Genomic DNA, 13,544 nt, shown 5'->3' with positions numbered 1-13,544 from the left:
GCACTGCCCCCCCCCCCCCCTCCCCCGGGGAGGAGCACCTCACAGTTAGGAAACCTCTGACCTAAACCTACTGTCCATCCTCATATATATTATTCTGTCAAAAAAACCTCTGAGCCCCCCAACTCCACACCCATATTTATTTTTACCCTTTATCCATTCACAGGCATCAATATCTATTTACCACTTCTGTGATATACAAAAACTTAATACGAAAAGGTTAACAAGACACAAAGTAATTACCAGACATTATAAATATATTACATTTGGATCCAAACCTTTAGTATGATTCCCCATCAAACCTCGAGCACACAGCAGCCCCCCTCCCCATCTCTCATTTCCCAGAGATGACTCACCAGCAGTGGGCATGGCAGCGCTGGAGCCCCTGTTGCCACTCAGGAGCTCCAGAGGCTGGTGGTGGCTGTCTGTGCTGGCAGAGGAAAAACAGGACTCAGTCTCATAGATGGTCTGCAACATGGCGCACAATCCTGACACAGTGGGATGCAACAGCATGCCAAGACAAGAGGCAGCGCTCTAATGTGTCACAAAAAAACACCAGTCAGTTCCTCTCCTGAGACAGCGGCATGTCTTACTTTATGTAGGATTCAAGTTTGGCCAGGATGGGGGTCAACAAACACTGAAATATGCTTTCAGAGGTTACTCATTCTGGGATGAGATGAATAATCGGTTACTTCGAAACTGAAAACGTCCAAATGTTTTCTGTGCTTCTGTTGTAAAATGATTTGCTGAATTGGGTGAAAAATGACTATGAAGCCCATAAAAAATCCAGAAAGAACTCAGAAAACTCCTCTGTGCTTTTATTGTGTAATCCAGCAAAGATGTCTTGTTTAGGCTGCAGTCTCAGTCAGGTAGCCTGTGCCTTTCAGGTTTCCTGGAGCTTCCGCCGTGTCTTGCTGTTCAGTTTGTGCTGTGAGGACCGGTCACTGACACTTCCTCTTTTCTAACGGAGCCTCGGTTGCAGGTTCAAGAAGTCCTCCCCTCTGCTCGGCTCGAGGAATGAATCAAAATTTAAAACAGGGGGGACATGTACAGCTTAAAAACAGGCTTTTTAGTGACCTGAAATGTGACTTTCTGGTCAGTTAGTCTACATCGCCTGGAGTCCTGATCTATGCAGAACACTTTGCTGGCTCCTGCTGGTTAAGAAAAAAAGTTTGCTTCCTCTGCTGCACTGAGCCCGCTCTGATTCTTTACCAACCGAACTGAACAAGCAAAAGCAAGACGAGGAAGGAATCAATGAAAACTCCCTCCCCCTGTAGGACCGTGCATTCCCATAAGCGGTTAACTGATGGAAGGGATCGGTTGGAGAGTGATGCTGCTGCTGCTGCAGCCTCTTCACCACTTCCCGCAGCTATCAACACAACAAAAACACAGAGACGAGGAGAAGCCGAATTCCCCTGTTCGGCTGCATCAAAGGATCCTCATGCTGTTCTCCTCCTGGCTGACGAGAGAGAGGGGAGAGAAGGAGGAGGAGGAGGAGGAGGAGGAGGAAGAGGAGAGGCGAGAACGTAAATAGCTCTGGGAGAGCGCTCCCCGAGGTTCCATGCTTCCAAAATTAGAACGAAGCGCTGAGAGAATGACAGAGAGAGAGGGAAATGGAAGGAAGGAGGGCGAGGGACAGCAGTATAATAAAAAAGAGGAAATGTGGGAAGAGGAAGGGTTGGCTGCAGAAGACGAGCGGCGAGTTAGAATCTTCCCAGAAAAATGAACAGCCAGAAATCACACGTTGTCCTCTTATGCCTCGCTTGAAAACACACCAAAAAAAGGGGGCAGGCTGCTGCAGTCGAGCTTTGTACAGAGACCAGAAACAGCTGCTGGTCAGACCAATAATATTCACTGTCTGAGAATCACTGGTGTGTGTGTGTGTGTGCGTCTATGTGTACTCTCTTTGAGCTGCTGAATGAATGCTGAGAGAGAGAGAGAGAGAGAGAGAGAGAAGGAGGAGGGTGAGCAAAAGAGAGAGGCTGGAAGTAGATCACTGGGTGGAAAGGAAGTTAGGCGGATAAGGAGAAAGTCAACAACAGCTTTTTTTATTTTAGTTAGCGTCACAACATGCAAAAGGAGACAGAGAACAAGGACACTCCTTGCACGTCCATCCCTCCTTTCACCATCATACACTCCTTTTTATTCTTTTCTTTTTTTGATGCGTGTTTGTGTTGTTAGACTGGCTGTTTTTTTTTTTGTTTTTGTTTTTTTAAAGATTAAAGAAGAAGGAGGCAGGGGGAGAGAAGACAAGCATTTACTAACACAGGAGATGTAGGGGTGGGGGGGGGGTTGTTGGAGAGACTATAGCTGAAAATAGCCTGCCAGGGAGGAGGAGGAGCTAGAGATAAAAATAGGCAGAGAGAGAGAGCAGTAAGCCTACAGCTCTGGGGTGGGGAGGAGGGGGCTGAGAGGGAGGCGTTCAGCGCTGTCATGTTTCTGCACTGCACTGCCCACAGATCATCTGTCAATCAAATGGGGACTGTGACCTCTTCTTCACTGTCTTCACTTCACTGGTTGATTTTTCACAGTAAAAGTGTGAATTTGGTCACAATTTTAAAAATATAAAAAACCTAAGGAATCCACATCAAGGTTGTATGTTTAAGTACTGAGGTTTGATACTAGGGCTGGGCAATAAAACAATAATGATAATTAAAACAATATAACTATCCTCAATTACAAAATAACAAATTCATTTAATTGTTTAATTGATTTAATTCATTTGAATCACAAACAAATTAGCACTTAATTTTTCTATGAAGGTATTTCATTTTGTTGAGGAAAAGGGGCTGAAAAAAGATTTAGCTTAATTTTAATCATGCATATTTGTTGAAAAAAGACTAAAGCATAATAGTTTTGAATGTTCTTCCTCAGACGTGTTAAGTGATCCACTGCTTGGCATCAAGTTGGTCAGAACAAACTTCTGACCATAAAGAAAAGTTTAATACCACACTTAACTATTTGTCTTTGTCTTCAGCAAAAAATCAGCCTTTAAACCTGACAAAAATAATGATTTGACATTTATTGTGATAATTGTCAATATCAAAAATATTACTTTTTCTATTGTGATAACATTTTTGACCAACCCTATCTGATACCTACATATTTAAATACGACAAGTCTAATGGAAATTATACTAAGAAACAATGTTTAGACAAAACAGTAATGTCTGTTACTAATCATTAATGGATTGAATAAATGACAGATCAAGGTATCACATTCATACTAAAATCCAATATTGCAATCCAATATAATATTAATAATAATACTTTTCTTAATACAAAATGCTTTACAGAACCAAATATAATTGTGCCCACATTCTAGATAAAAACAACGATGAAAATAATATAAATAAGTGTCTCACTAATTAACTTCTTATATCTTGTGTGTTTAATCCATTCCAAAAATGCAAAAATAAATGACTCCAAGAAGAAACTGGACCGGGCCATGAAACAGTCCAATACATAAGCCCCAGTAAGGTAAGTAAGTGTTTTTTTTACTATTTACTATACATTCTTGAAATACTTAAGTTCAAATCTGACAAAAAGCGTTCATCCAACAGCAGCGTGAGTGTCGCCACTGGGAAATGTCAAGGAGAATCACGGAAATGTTGTTTTATAACCGAAAGCTGCACTGCTCACTTTTCTCACTTCACTGTCGGTGTGGATATTATTAATTGAAACTGCTGGCTGCTATTTATAGCATTTGTTTGTTCCATAAAGCAGCTCAGTCCTAAGTGAGGCTGCGCTTTAAGGAATATGTTCCTGTGTTTTAACCGAGTGTAATGGAATGTCACTGACTGCAGGAGTGCAGGGATTACAAAGCATCAGAATGAATCAGGCTTTAGGCAACCGATGGTAATACATTAAAAAGTACTGAGCGGCACCAGTGAAGATCCAGTAGACCAGCTCACGAACTCCTCTGTATTCATCCGCTTCTCATCTCTGGGCTCATCGCTGCTGCTGGGATGACAGTTTCCATTCCAGGAACGGTAACATTTCATTGAATCATTTTATCAACACCTTACATCCCACCTCCTCCTTGTCACCTTCATCGCCCTCATCATCCTCACCTCCTGTGTAAACAGCTCTGTGTGTCCGCAAGCAGAATGAGGCCCGCCTCAGTGTGACTCACAAGAAGAGAGACTAAACATGTAGAAAGAGGAGAAAATGTAAATAGTGAAAAGGAACGTGCGTAATGTTTTACATTGACTCGAGTTTCCTTTTCTCTTCTCTGGAAGCACCATTATGTCTTAAAGACTTCTTCTGTTGTCTTACAATATCGTTTCAAATTAATTTGGCAGCGAGAGAGACAAAGAGAGATGCGACTGACCAGGCAACATGTCTGAAATCCTAATGTTCTCACATACTAAACACATCTGTTAAAGGTGTGTGTGTGTGTGTGTGTGTGTGTGTGTGTGCGCCTACTGCAGTAGCTCAGCGGATGACTCATCTCTGCGTTTCTATTTGAGGCGCATCAACCCCTGGAGTCACACTGCTGTCTGTGTGTCTGCGTGTGTGTGCGTTATGTACTATATCTGTATCCATGACAACCAATTTACAGTCAGTCAGTCAACCAGTCGCTCAGTCCGAGATAAAGGTGTCAAAAAAAGATACCTGAGGAGGCCTTGTCTTGATTGTGTGCTACCCAACTAATGAATCTGCCATCTGTTGATCACCAACACAAGAACACAGTAAATAATCTGCAGGTTCTCTCTTGGGAAACAATATGGAACCATGTCTGTCACAAAACCTCTCACATTCCATTTTAAATGCAGTCGATGCACAAAACACAAACGTGGCTCAGCTGGGGCACACCCCCATGATTATTTTTGGCATCCTGTTCTATGTGAGAACCCTTCTAAATAATCTGTGTGCTGTTCTGTTTTTTGATCTTCTTTATCTTTTCTCTTTTATTTGAGTGTCTGAATTCTCCGTGTGAAATTTAGCTCTACACGAATGGAACGAATAAAGTTGTGTGAGAATGTCAGTAGCGCGACACTGCTCTAGGGTTAGGTATCGAGAACCAGTTCCAAATTGGACCCATGCATTTGGATTCTGCTTATTGGTTCCTAACTTTCTGCATATTTCAGCTCCCCAATGACCTGCAGTGAGCATTTTACAGTCCATAAAATTGTCACTTATCTGCTGAAACCACTACGCCAGCTTAACGTCACGTCATTTGTTACGCAGTATGTCAACAAAGCATGAAGAAGAGAGTCCTTCTGTTTCCAGTCCTGGACCATCGCGGACCACAGCAAACGCTCCAAAGTTTGGCTTAGCTTCATCAAAAAAAAAGAGTACGACACAGCAAAATGCAACACCTGCAGTAATTCGGTTTGGTACGAGGGAGGAAGCAGCTCCAAAAGAATTGGATAAATTTAAAAACAATACCCAAACCCTAAACTACACCTGACGGCGATGATGCAAAATGCTGAGAATTCATTGTGTCAAGTGTCCAAAAAATTACATTTGTTATTAAGAAAAAGTTAAATGACCTTCCCCAGCAGATCATGTACAAGCAGATTAAAGGAAGTGTATGAAATGGGAAAGAAATGATCTAAGCCGTTTGGTTGCCCATTCAACCATATCACTATCCTCATAAACACACACACACATCCTTGTCACTAAAGGGCAGCAGAGGGAAGCAACATACAGTATGATGATATGACTGATTGTGTTATTGACCTCAGTTCAGACGAGCCACACTATTTACCCCGGTATACCCCGGTCGGTAAACTGAGCTGCTAGCTCAATAAGGTTCCCCTCTATAAAATTGACTGGGCTGACAAGTGCAACAACAAACCGCACAACTGCGTAATCCAACCCAGTGAAGACTAAAGCTTCCGTTGCTCATATGGATTCAACTGAGAAGTCAAATCTTTGACACAGTCAGTACAGACATCATGTAAAGAAGGGGATCCTTTTTTTCCATGCTCACAGGGTAAAAGCACCTCACAGCTTTAAGCTTATACTAATATCAAACCCAGCCAACTAGTCAGACTCACTCCCGTCACACCATTGCTAACTACAGCAGAGAGAGAGAAAGACAGATGGATAGAAACTTACCTGAGGTGTGTGATGAATTCATGAAGGCTGAACCTGGAATCCCCTCCCCAACCCTTTCACAGAGTGTATGTGTGTGTTAAAGTGGGTCCTCGGAGTCGGCCATGTGTTGGAGGACGGACGATGGACAGACAGATGAATCTCTTCTCAATGTCGGCTTTTCCTGCCAAAGAGAAAATGAAGTTTCAGCACTTGCTATTCAGCTGTTTGTTTATTCTGCCTTTATCACACTTAAGGCTGATTCATACTTCTGCGTTGAGTCTATGCCCTGCCCTACGCCATCTTGAGCATTTATACTTGTGTGTGCTAATGGCTGTGTCTCTGCAATGACAGCGCCAAAAGATAGGCAGCTAGTTGGCGGTAGTTTACCCCTAAGTTAACTTGAATAGGGGTAAAATACTCTTCTAGACTTTCCAAATGTTATTGACTGAATGGATTTCATTTTCTGATAGTGAAACAAGTCATTTCGCAGGGATTGTGACACAAATGTATCCACCGTTTTACAGCCACTTGTCTGGCCACTTGTAAAATTAGTTTCAAAGCACGGAGCACTTTGTGGGAGCTCGGAGGAAATGCGATGCTACCAAGCCGAGCATTCACAGTTCTTGAGGTCTGCGTCAAGAACCGCAACATGTATTTACATTTTTGGGGAGGCGTGCATCTGCCTACGGCGTAGGGTGCGCAGCTTGTAGACTACAGCGTGGATTTGACGCAGAAGTATAGATCAGCCTTGATGCAATTGACTACTTGCTACCACCCTCCCACAATCATGGTTTAGCAACAGGAACTAGGCACGGCAGGTCAAGCTTCAGATTTGTTCCCTTGTTGAAGCGTTGACAGTCTCTATATAAAGAGTTTGGAAGGTAGTTTCAATTTTTTTCTAAAATAAAATAAATGCAAGAGCAGAAGTGTAAGGAGTGTTCATCTGCTCTAACGTCTAAATTCCACATTCAAGTAACACATTAATCTTTTTGGTTACAGGCTACTTTTTTAAAAAGCCCCCCCCCCCCATGACAACACATCCTGCTTGCTGATGTCAGCAGCTCTGTCCTGCTCTTTATTGAATTGGGGGAAGTTTACACTTCAGCTTATTAGAGCTGAACAATTAATAGAATTTTTTTTTTGCTTTGATGAGGGAGATAGATACGGGGTGACACACAGCAAAGGGTCGCAGGCTGGATTCAAACCCAGGCCGCTGCAGTAAAGACTCAGCTTTGTACATGGGGCGTGCGCTGTATCAACTGAGCCACACACACCCCTTTTTAATTAATAAAAGTTTTATCAAAATCGTAATATGGTCTACTGCAATTTTGAAATAGCAGGAGGTGCAATATTTGTTAAAGGTGAGTGTGTAAAAATACCATTTTAAATAAATGCAAGGATGTCCTGGCCACATCATATTGTACAGACTTAAGAAAATATATTTGTTTGGTACCAATCCCCTCAAAAATTACATCAACATAATCATTCAATCATTCTAACTAGCTAGTCAGCTACAGCTGATAAAATCTGCTAAAGCAATCAGAAAGATCAACAGTCACCGGCTAGAAATGTTGTTTTTGTGTAAATCTGCCACCACTATCAGTGTAAACTACATATGTGCCACGTGAGAACGGAAAGCCTGGCTCAACCTTTTTTTATTCCTACAAGGGGAGATATTAGGGAAACGTTTATAAAGCCTGTGTGGGGATTGCTGTCGAGAGAGAATGTGTTTCCACTAAAATGTGTTTCCTGGTGGCTTCTCGTCAGCGTGTATTGTTGTTTGGCCATTGTACAAGGAAATGATGGAGGAAGAAATGTCCTTAATGAAAGACCAGCATTCTATTGTGGAGTCAGATAACTTCCTGTAGCTTTTGGTAGCAGATCACATCCAAAGTGTCTCCCTTTTCAGGCTGTCCAGTTTGCAAACCACATGTTATTTTGTTGTTGAGTAGATCTTGCTAGACTGAACTGTGACAGCCGTCAGGTTCACAGCACTCTTCCTCCTTTACTGTCTCCAAATGAAGACATTTTGACACGTCACAGGTGGAACTATTAAAATGACTAAAGACTTGGTGTTATTAGTTGCGCCTGTACAGATTTTCTTATTCATTTTCCATTCACAGCAGAATAAATAGTAGGAATAATAATTAGCACTGATAATGATGAGAGCCAGAATGGATTTAAATCCTTAAAAAATGCAGGACTGGGACAGAATAAACCACAATATTGCATATTATTCTTGTTTAATTTAGAATTTTTTTATCCAAATTTTTCTGTTTTCTTACCGTAGCATCTTATCATCTCTCCCCCCCCTTCTTTTAACTTCTAACCCTAAACTTAACCGGTGTCTCACTGGTCTACCTTTCTGAATGATTCCTCCTTGTGTTGTGTCCTGAACCAACATCATGTTTGCACAGGAATTACATCGCATTAGGGAAACAAGCTGCACCCTGTTGCTTATTGTGGCTCCCTGGTCCTCTGGTGCCACCTACTGGTCTTGTACAGTGTACTGTATGTGCATGTACACATGAGAGAGACAGAGTGAGAGAGAACCCGGGACACATGGAAAAACGTCACAGACTCCCGACATCCTAAATGATTGTCAGACGGCCTTTGTGTGTCCGTGTGTCATGGGTGATGCTCAGGCTACTTAGCTGTAATGTGATTTAAAAGGAACATGTTTAGCTCAGACTCCCCTCGGCTCAGCCTGTGTTTCCACACAAACACATACTCGTTTGTTCCTCACGCCACACACACACAGAGACAGACAGCGTGTCTGTCTGAGGTCTGTTGGCTCTGAGCCCAGGCGTTTAATGCTCTGACTGAGGGAGGGGGGCATCTCTCTGTGGGTGGATTCTTCATCATCATCATCATCATCATGTCACCTCGACCCACTCTCTTTGCCATGCCTTTAACTGCATTGGAACTAGTCCCAAATGGTTTACAATAAACTGGATTACAGGTACAGTAAACTGGTAAAATGTTAATGTTTTACATGTCAAATAAACTTATCTACATGTAAAGTACACTGTGTACTGTCCACACAGGCTACAGTACAGTTTTTTGGTTGTATCTTTGTTTTGGTACATTATCGAGTTTAGATAAATAAATACTTGTCAGTGGTCACTTTAATATTGTGTAAATAAAAATAATAATATATATAATATATAATATAATATATATAGATATATAAATAAACATAATAATAATAATATAAAAATTGTTAATTGAAAGGAATGTAAGAATTAAAGGGGTAGGAGTACATAAGTTTTACTTCTTCCAACTCCTTTTCAAAAAAAAATAAAAGTTTATTTTTATAGTTAACTGCTCTTTAAAGTTAATAGAGCACATCTGTACAATCAAATGCACTCCAAAACAACAGCCGTGCAATAAATATTACAATAAAGCTCCTAATGGGCTCTGTGATTCAATACTGTGCTACATTTTAAAGATGTAGTTTGTTGTGGTGATACTAATATTATGTCCCTCTTGTGTATGTAATGGTCCACCCCATTACATACACAAGTGGGTTAAAAAAAACACCTTTGATTAAAATGGAGTGCCTCAATGACCTCCTTACATCCAACCTAAATACAAATATTCTTTTCCTCTCAAGTCTGAAACACGAAACATTACCACACAACCACCAGTAATTTCATAATAAAGATCTAGTTGGCGAGTTTTAGCACTTAAAAGTATTTTGAATTGAAAATAAAACCTGTCTTATATAGATTTAAGTTCAGTTACTCAGCTAAAAAGTCTTAAAATAAGTATATACTCCACCCACCTCACTGAAAAATCCAGAATCTATTAATACGATTCATAGATTATCTATCATGCTAGCTGAAATGTGAGTTAGCAAAAACAAAGCAAAAAAAAAAAAAACTTTCTCAAAAGGAACATTGTGCAATCGAGTTGGCAATGTACTTCAGCCTCAACAGGAGGGTCGGAAACCTCTAGAGGAAACAACACAGCCTGCAGTATAAACTCCATCAAGGATTCCTCTGATGATTATTTTCTTTGCTCTAGAGACATTACTGGTCACAATTCCTTAAAGCCCAAGATGATGTCCTCAGATGTCAAACCCAACGATGGTCAGACACAACAAATTATTTGAAGACGTCATCTTGGGCTTTAGCAAATTGAGAAATGCATTTTTTAATATTTTCATATTTTATAGACCAAACAATTTATCAATTAAGTGTGGAAATAATGGTCAGATTCATCAATAATGTAAATAATCATTAGATGCAGCCCCAGTGGGGTTAAAATAATGAATTATCCTGGTTCCAACTGGTCTGTCTATTTTTGGCAAATGCTGCATGTGGCTCTTCTTCAACTCTCCAAAGAAGTCACAGGAAGTCTGTGTCACTACAGCAACTTGGCTGAGTGCCGTGGTAACAGTGTCAGAGCCTAGATAATGGGATGAAATGCTATGGGTGAGCGCGTGTTTGTGTGTCTGTCTGTACTCTGGATATGGAGCTAACTAGCTGTGACAGACTAACCTGCTGGCCAACTACTCCATTAGCCCAATGCCACGCACACAAACACACAGAAAGACAGAGAAAACATGCTCCAACATATCAACCAGCTCCCACATGTCTCAGTGCTGCCAAAGCATCAAGAAATATAAGTCTCTCTCTCTCTCTCTCTCTCTCTCTCTCTCTCTCTGTGCCGCCTCCTCCTCCTCTTCACACCATCATTTCCTAAAATACCTGGCCCCTCCCACTCTGGAGAGGAGCAGGAAGTGCTGCCTGGCAACCACGGAGCTGGCTGCCGTGGTAACGGTTCACCTGAGCACCTCTTCCCTAAACAAACAGCAAGTGTGAGCGAGTGAGAGAACGAGATGTAGAGTCCGAGTCGTAGTCGGCCTCCAACAGGATTTGTTTATACTTCATATTTCTTGCTCTCACTGGTTTTCAGCTCTCTCTGTCTCTCTCTCTCTCTCTCTCAACAGGCTCAAGGTGAAAGGAGACAAATACACACATACTCCAACACACACACACACACACAGTAGCTGTCCTTTCACAAGTGATTTCAGGACTGCGTATTAAAGATCACTGTTTTACGTAGACCTGCAGTGATTAGTCGATTAATTGGCAGAAAATGAAACTATTTGAATAATCAATTCATTGTCAAATGTGAGGGTTCAGTGCTTTTCCATGTCTTTAACATTACAGCAAATTGAATCTAAAAAAAGAGAAGAGGCCTGCCGCACACCGAAGAAACTCACGTCCTGGCCAGCTTTAAAATTACGGACATCTATTATGCAAGTGCGAGCTACGTGTTTTGCTTCATCAGCAAATGAAGCTTAAAGCAAAGATGTGTTTTCTCTACTTCTACTGTCTATCATCTTGCTACTCCTCAGATTTACCTTGTGACCCCTTGTGGGGGTCCTGACTTTCACTATCCTATATTACACCTGTGACGCAAAGTCAGCTGTATCAGTCACAGACCGGTTTTGTTTTGTTATGTTTCTATCCGACCCGGAAACCTGTTCACGTCACCTAATGTTACCCGCATGTGAATATATTTATTCCAACCAAAGACAAACAATCAGATTAAATGTTTACATGGTTACAAGACACTAATATTATCCTATTAAACAGATTATCGGGCCAGTCTCTTCCAACTGAGTTGGTAACATGAGGCATTCTTATTCTGCTGGGCTATTATCAGACTATATGGCTATACTATATAATCACACATCAGTTAAACTGGTTACCAGCAGACATATGGAACCAGCGACAAGGTTACAAGCCAGAAAGTTTGGAAGAATAGAGTAGAACAGAAGAATAGAAGAGATAGGCCTCAATCAGACAGAAAGCACTTTGCAGGTTTGAAAACTTGAGGCGCAGAGCAATGCCTTTTTTGGTTGAATCTGGAAAAGAGCAGTGCGCTGCATTTGTATTCACGTTGCTAGGTAACCACCGAATCAGCTGTCCTGTCATCCTGTAATCTTCGGTTTGCCGCTAAGTAACAACTGTCATATTAGCAGAAACTTGATCACAACACCGTCTGATCCGGGCCACAGAGTGGAAATCAAAAGAAATGAACAGAAAACATTTCATGTTCATGCAAATTAAACATCTGGGTTTTCACACAACATATGTCTCTAGTCCTTAGCGGAATAGCATGAAGTCAGTGGCATGGCCCTTAAAGCTCTTGTGTATTTAAGATTTAATGTAATTAATGGGGTGACCCTTGACCAGTAGGGTCTGACCTCTAGTCTCAGCTGAAAATCCACCACCACCATCCTTCCAACCAGACTGATGTGGGGGTCAGGCATGGATGCATAAAGAGAACCGGATACAGCCTGGGAAGCTTCATCCACTCCTATGACAGCTGCTCAGTGGCACATGAAGCCAAGAAGAAGGTTTCTCACCAGCACATTTAGCGACGTTCTTCAGGCATCTACATTTTCAGGCCCACAGAGACTTTGCCTGGTTGAACAAAAAGAATATCTAGATAGGGCTGGTCCTGACAATTTACTTTCTTGTATATGGCCAGATGTGCTATACAACAAAAAATAATTTATGAGTGTATGTTATTTACAATTATGTGATGCACTGGAAGGAAGGACAGAAGGAAGTTTCAGTTTAAAGAAGTGTTTGGTGGTGAACTGGTTTGCTGTGGTTCGTTGAGGTATTACCAACGAGCGGAATTAGTGATTAAATGTCACCTACCCAAATCATCACATACTCTGTGACTGAACATATCCAAACAGCTGTCATCATTAAAGTACACGTTTCAAAGCACTATGGAAGTTTTCATTCTATGCGACTGTGGGACTTCAGCATTCCCAAACAGCACTGAGAGGCGACAAAATGTTTAGCACTGGTTTGTGATGTGTTAGATAATCCCTCTATTTTGTCCATTTGTTTCTTATTTCTATTGCTTTTTTATGTCCTTTGGTTGTGTTGGATTATTTCTTCTCTTTCCCTCTGTCTTGGTATTTCCTCTTTCATATTATTTAAATGGTTACTTTTCTATCTCCCCCAAATGATCTGGGCCTACGCTTTTATTCTATGACATCAGAGGCACATTGGTTGATTTTCTTCTCCTTTTCTAAACTTCCCAGATGCCCCAGATGTGTCCATTAGAATGCCATCATGCATTACGTCAAAACTAATTTGAAAAATTGGTTGCAAAGTTCCAGCTTTTCAATTGTGAGGATTTTCTGCTTTTCTTTGTCTTATGTTAGAGTAAACTGAACATCTTGGGTTTTGGACTATTAGTCAGACATTTGAAGACATTGCCTTGTGCTTTAGGAAGCTAGAATGGGCATTCTTCAACATTTTACAGAGCAAAAGATTAACTAATCAAGGACATAATCAACAAATTAATCCATAATGAAAATATTTGTTAGTTGCAGCCTTAAACTGTGCACGACTCACCCCTGATGATATGCTATGCCTTTTCTGAATGAAATCACAGACTGTATAAAAGAAGAGGAAATAGTCACTGTGACGTCACACATTGGTTTGTGGACGGCCGTTT

At 41.2% G+C, this 13,544-nt stretch overlaps 1 protein-coding gene across 6 annotated transcripts in view; it reads right to left on the bottom strand.

Annotated features, from left to right (window-relative positions):
• The window catches only part of hdac5 (histone deacetylase 5), a 61,275-nt gene that overhangs the window by 44,925 nt on the left and 2,806 nt on the right, over positions 1–13,544 (bottom strand). For 2 of the 6 annotated variants that reach the window (XM_046070380.1, XM_046070390.1), the window contains exon 2: positions 6,066–6,225. The exons of 1 other annotated variant lie outside the window; for it this stretch is intronic. Coding sequence is in view for 3 of the 5 variants with exons in the window: in XM_046070390.1 (XP_045926346.1) it covers positions 6,066–6,087 (22 nt within the window). In the remaining 2 variants the exon portion in view is untranslated. Of the gene's footprint in view, positions 1–353; positions 671–4,069; positions 4,143–6,065; positions 6,226–13,544 lie in introns of those variants that run through there. 3 more of the 6 variants (XM_046070399.1, XM_046070368.1, XM_046070372.1) reach the window with 3 other exon arrangements.

This window comes from Micropterus dolomieu, linkage group LG02 (assembly GCF_021292245.1).
Source record: "Micropterus dolomieu isolate WLL.071019.BEF.003 ecotype Adirondacks linkage group LG02, ASM2129224v1, whole genome shotgun sequence".
NCBI classification, from domain to species: domain Eukaryota; kingdom Metazoa; phylum Chordata; class Actinopteri; order Centrarchiformes; family Centrarchidae; genus Micropterus; species Micropterus dolomieu.
Note: the sequence above shows the minus strand (reverse complement) of the source record. Positions and strands in the feature narration are given on the sequence as shown.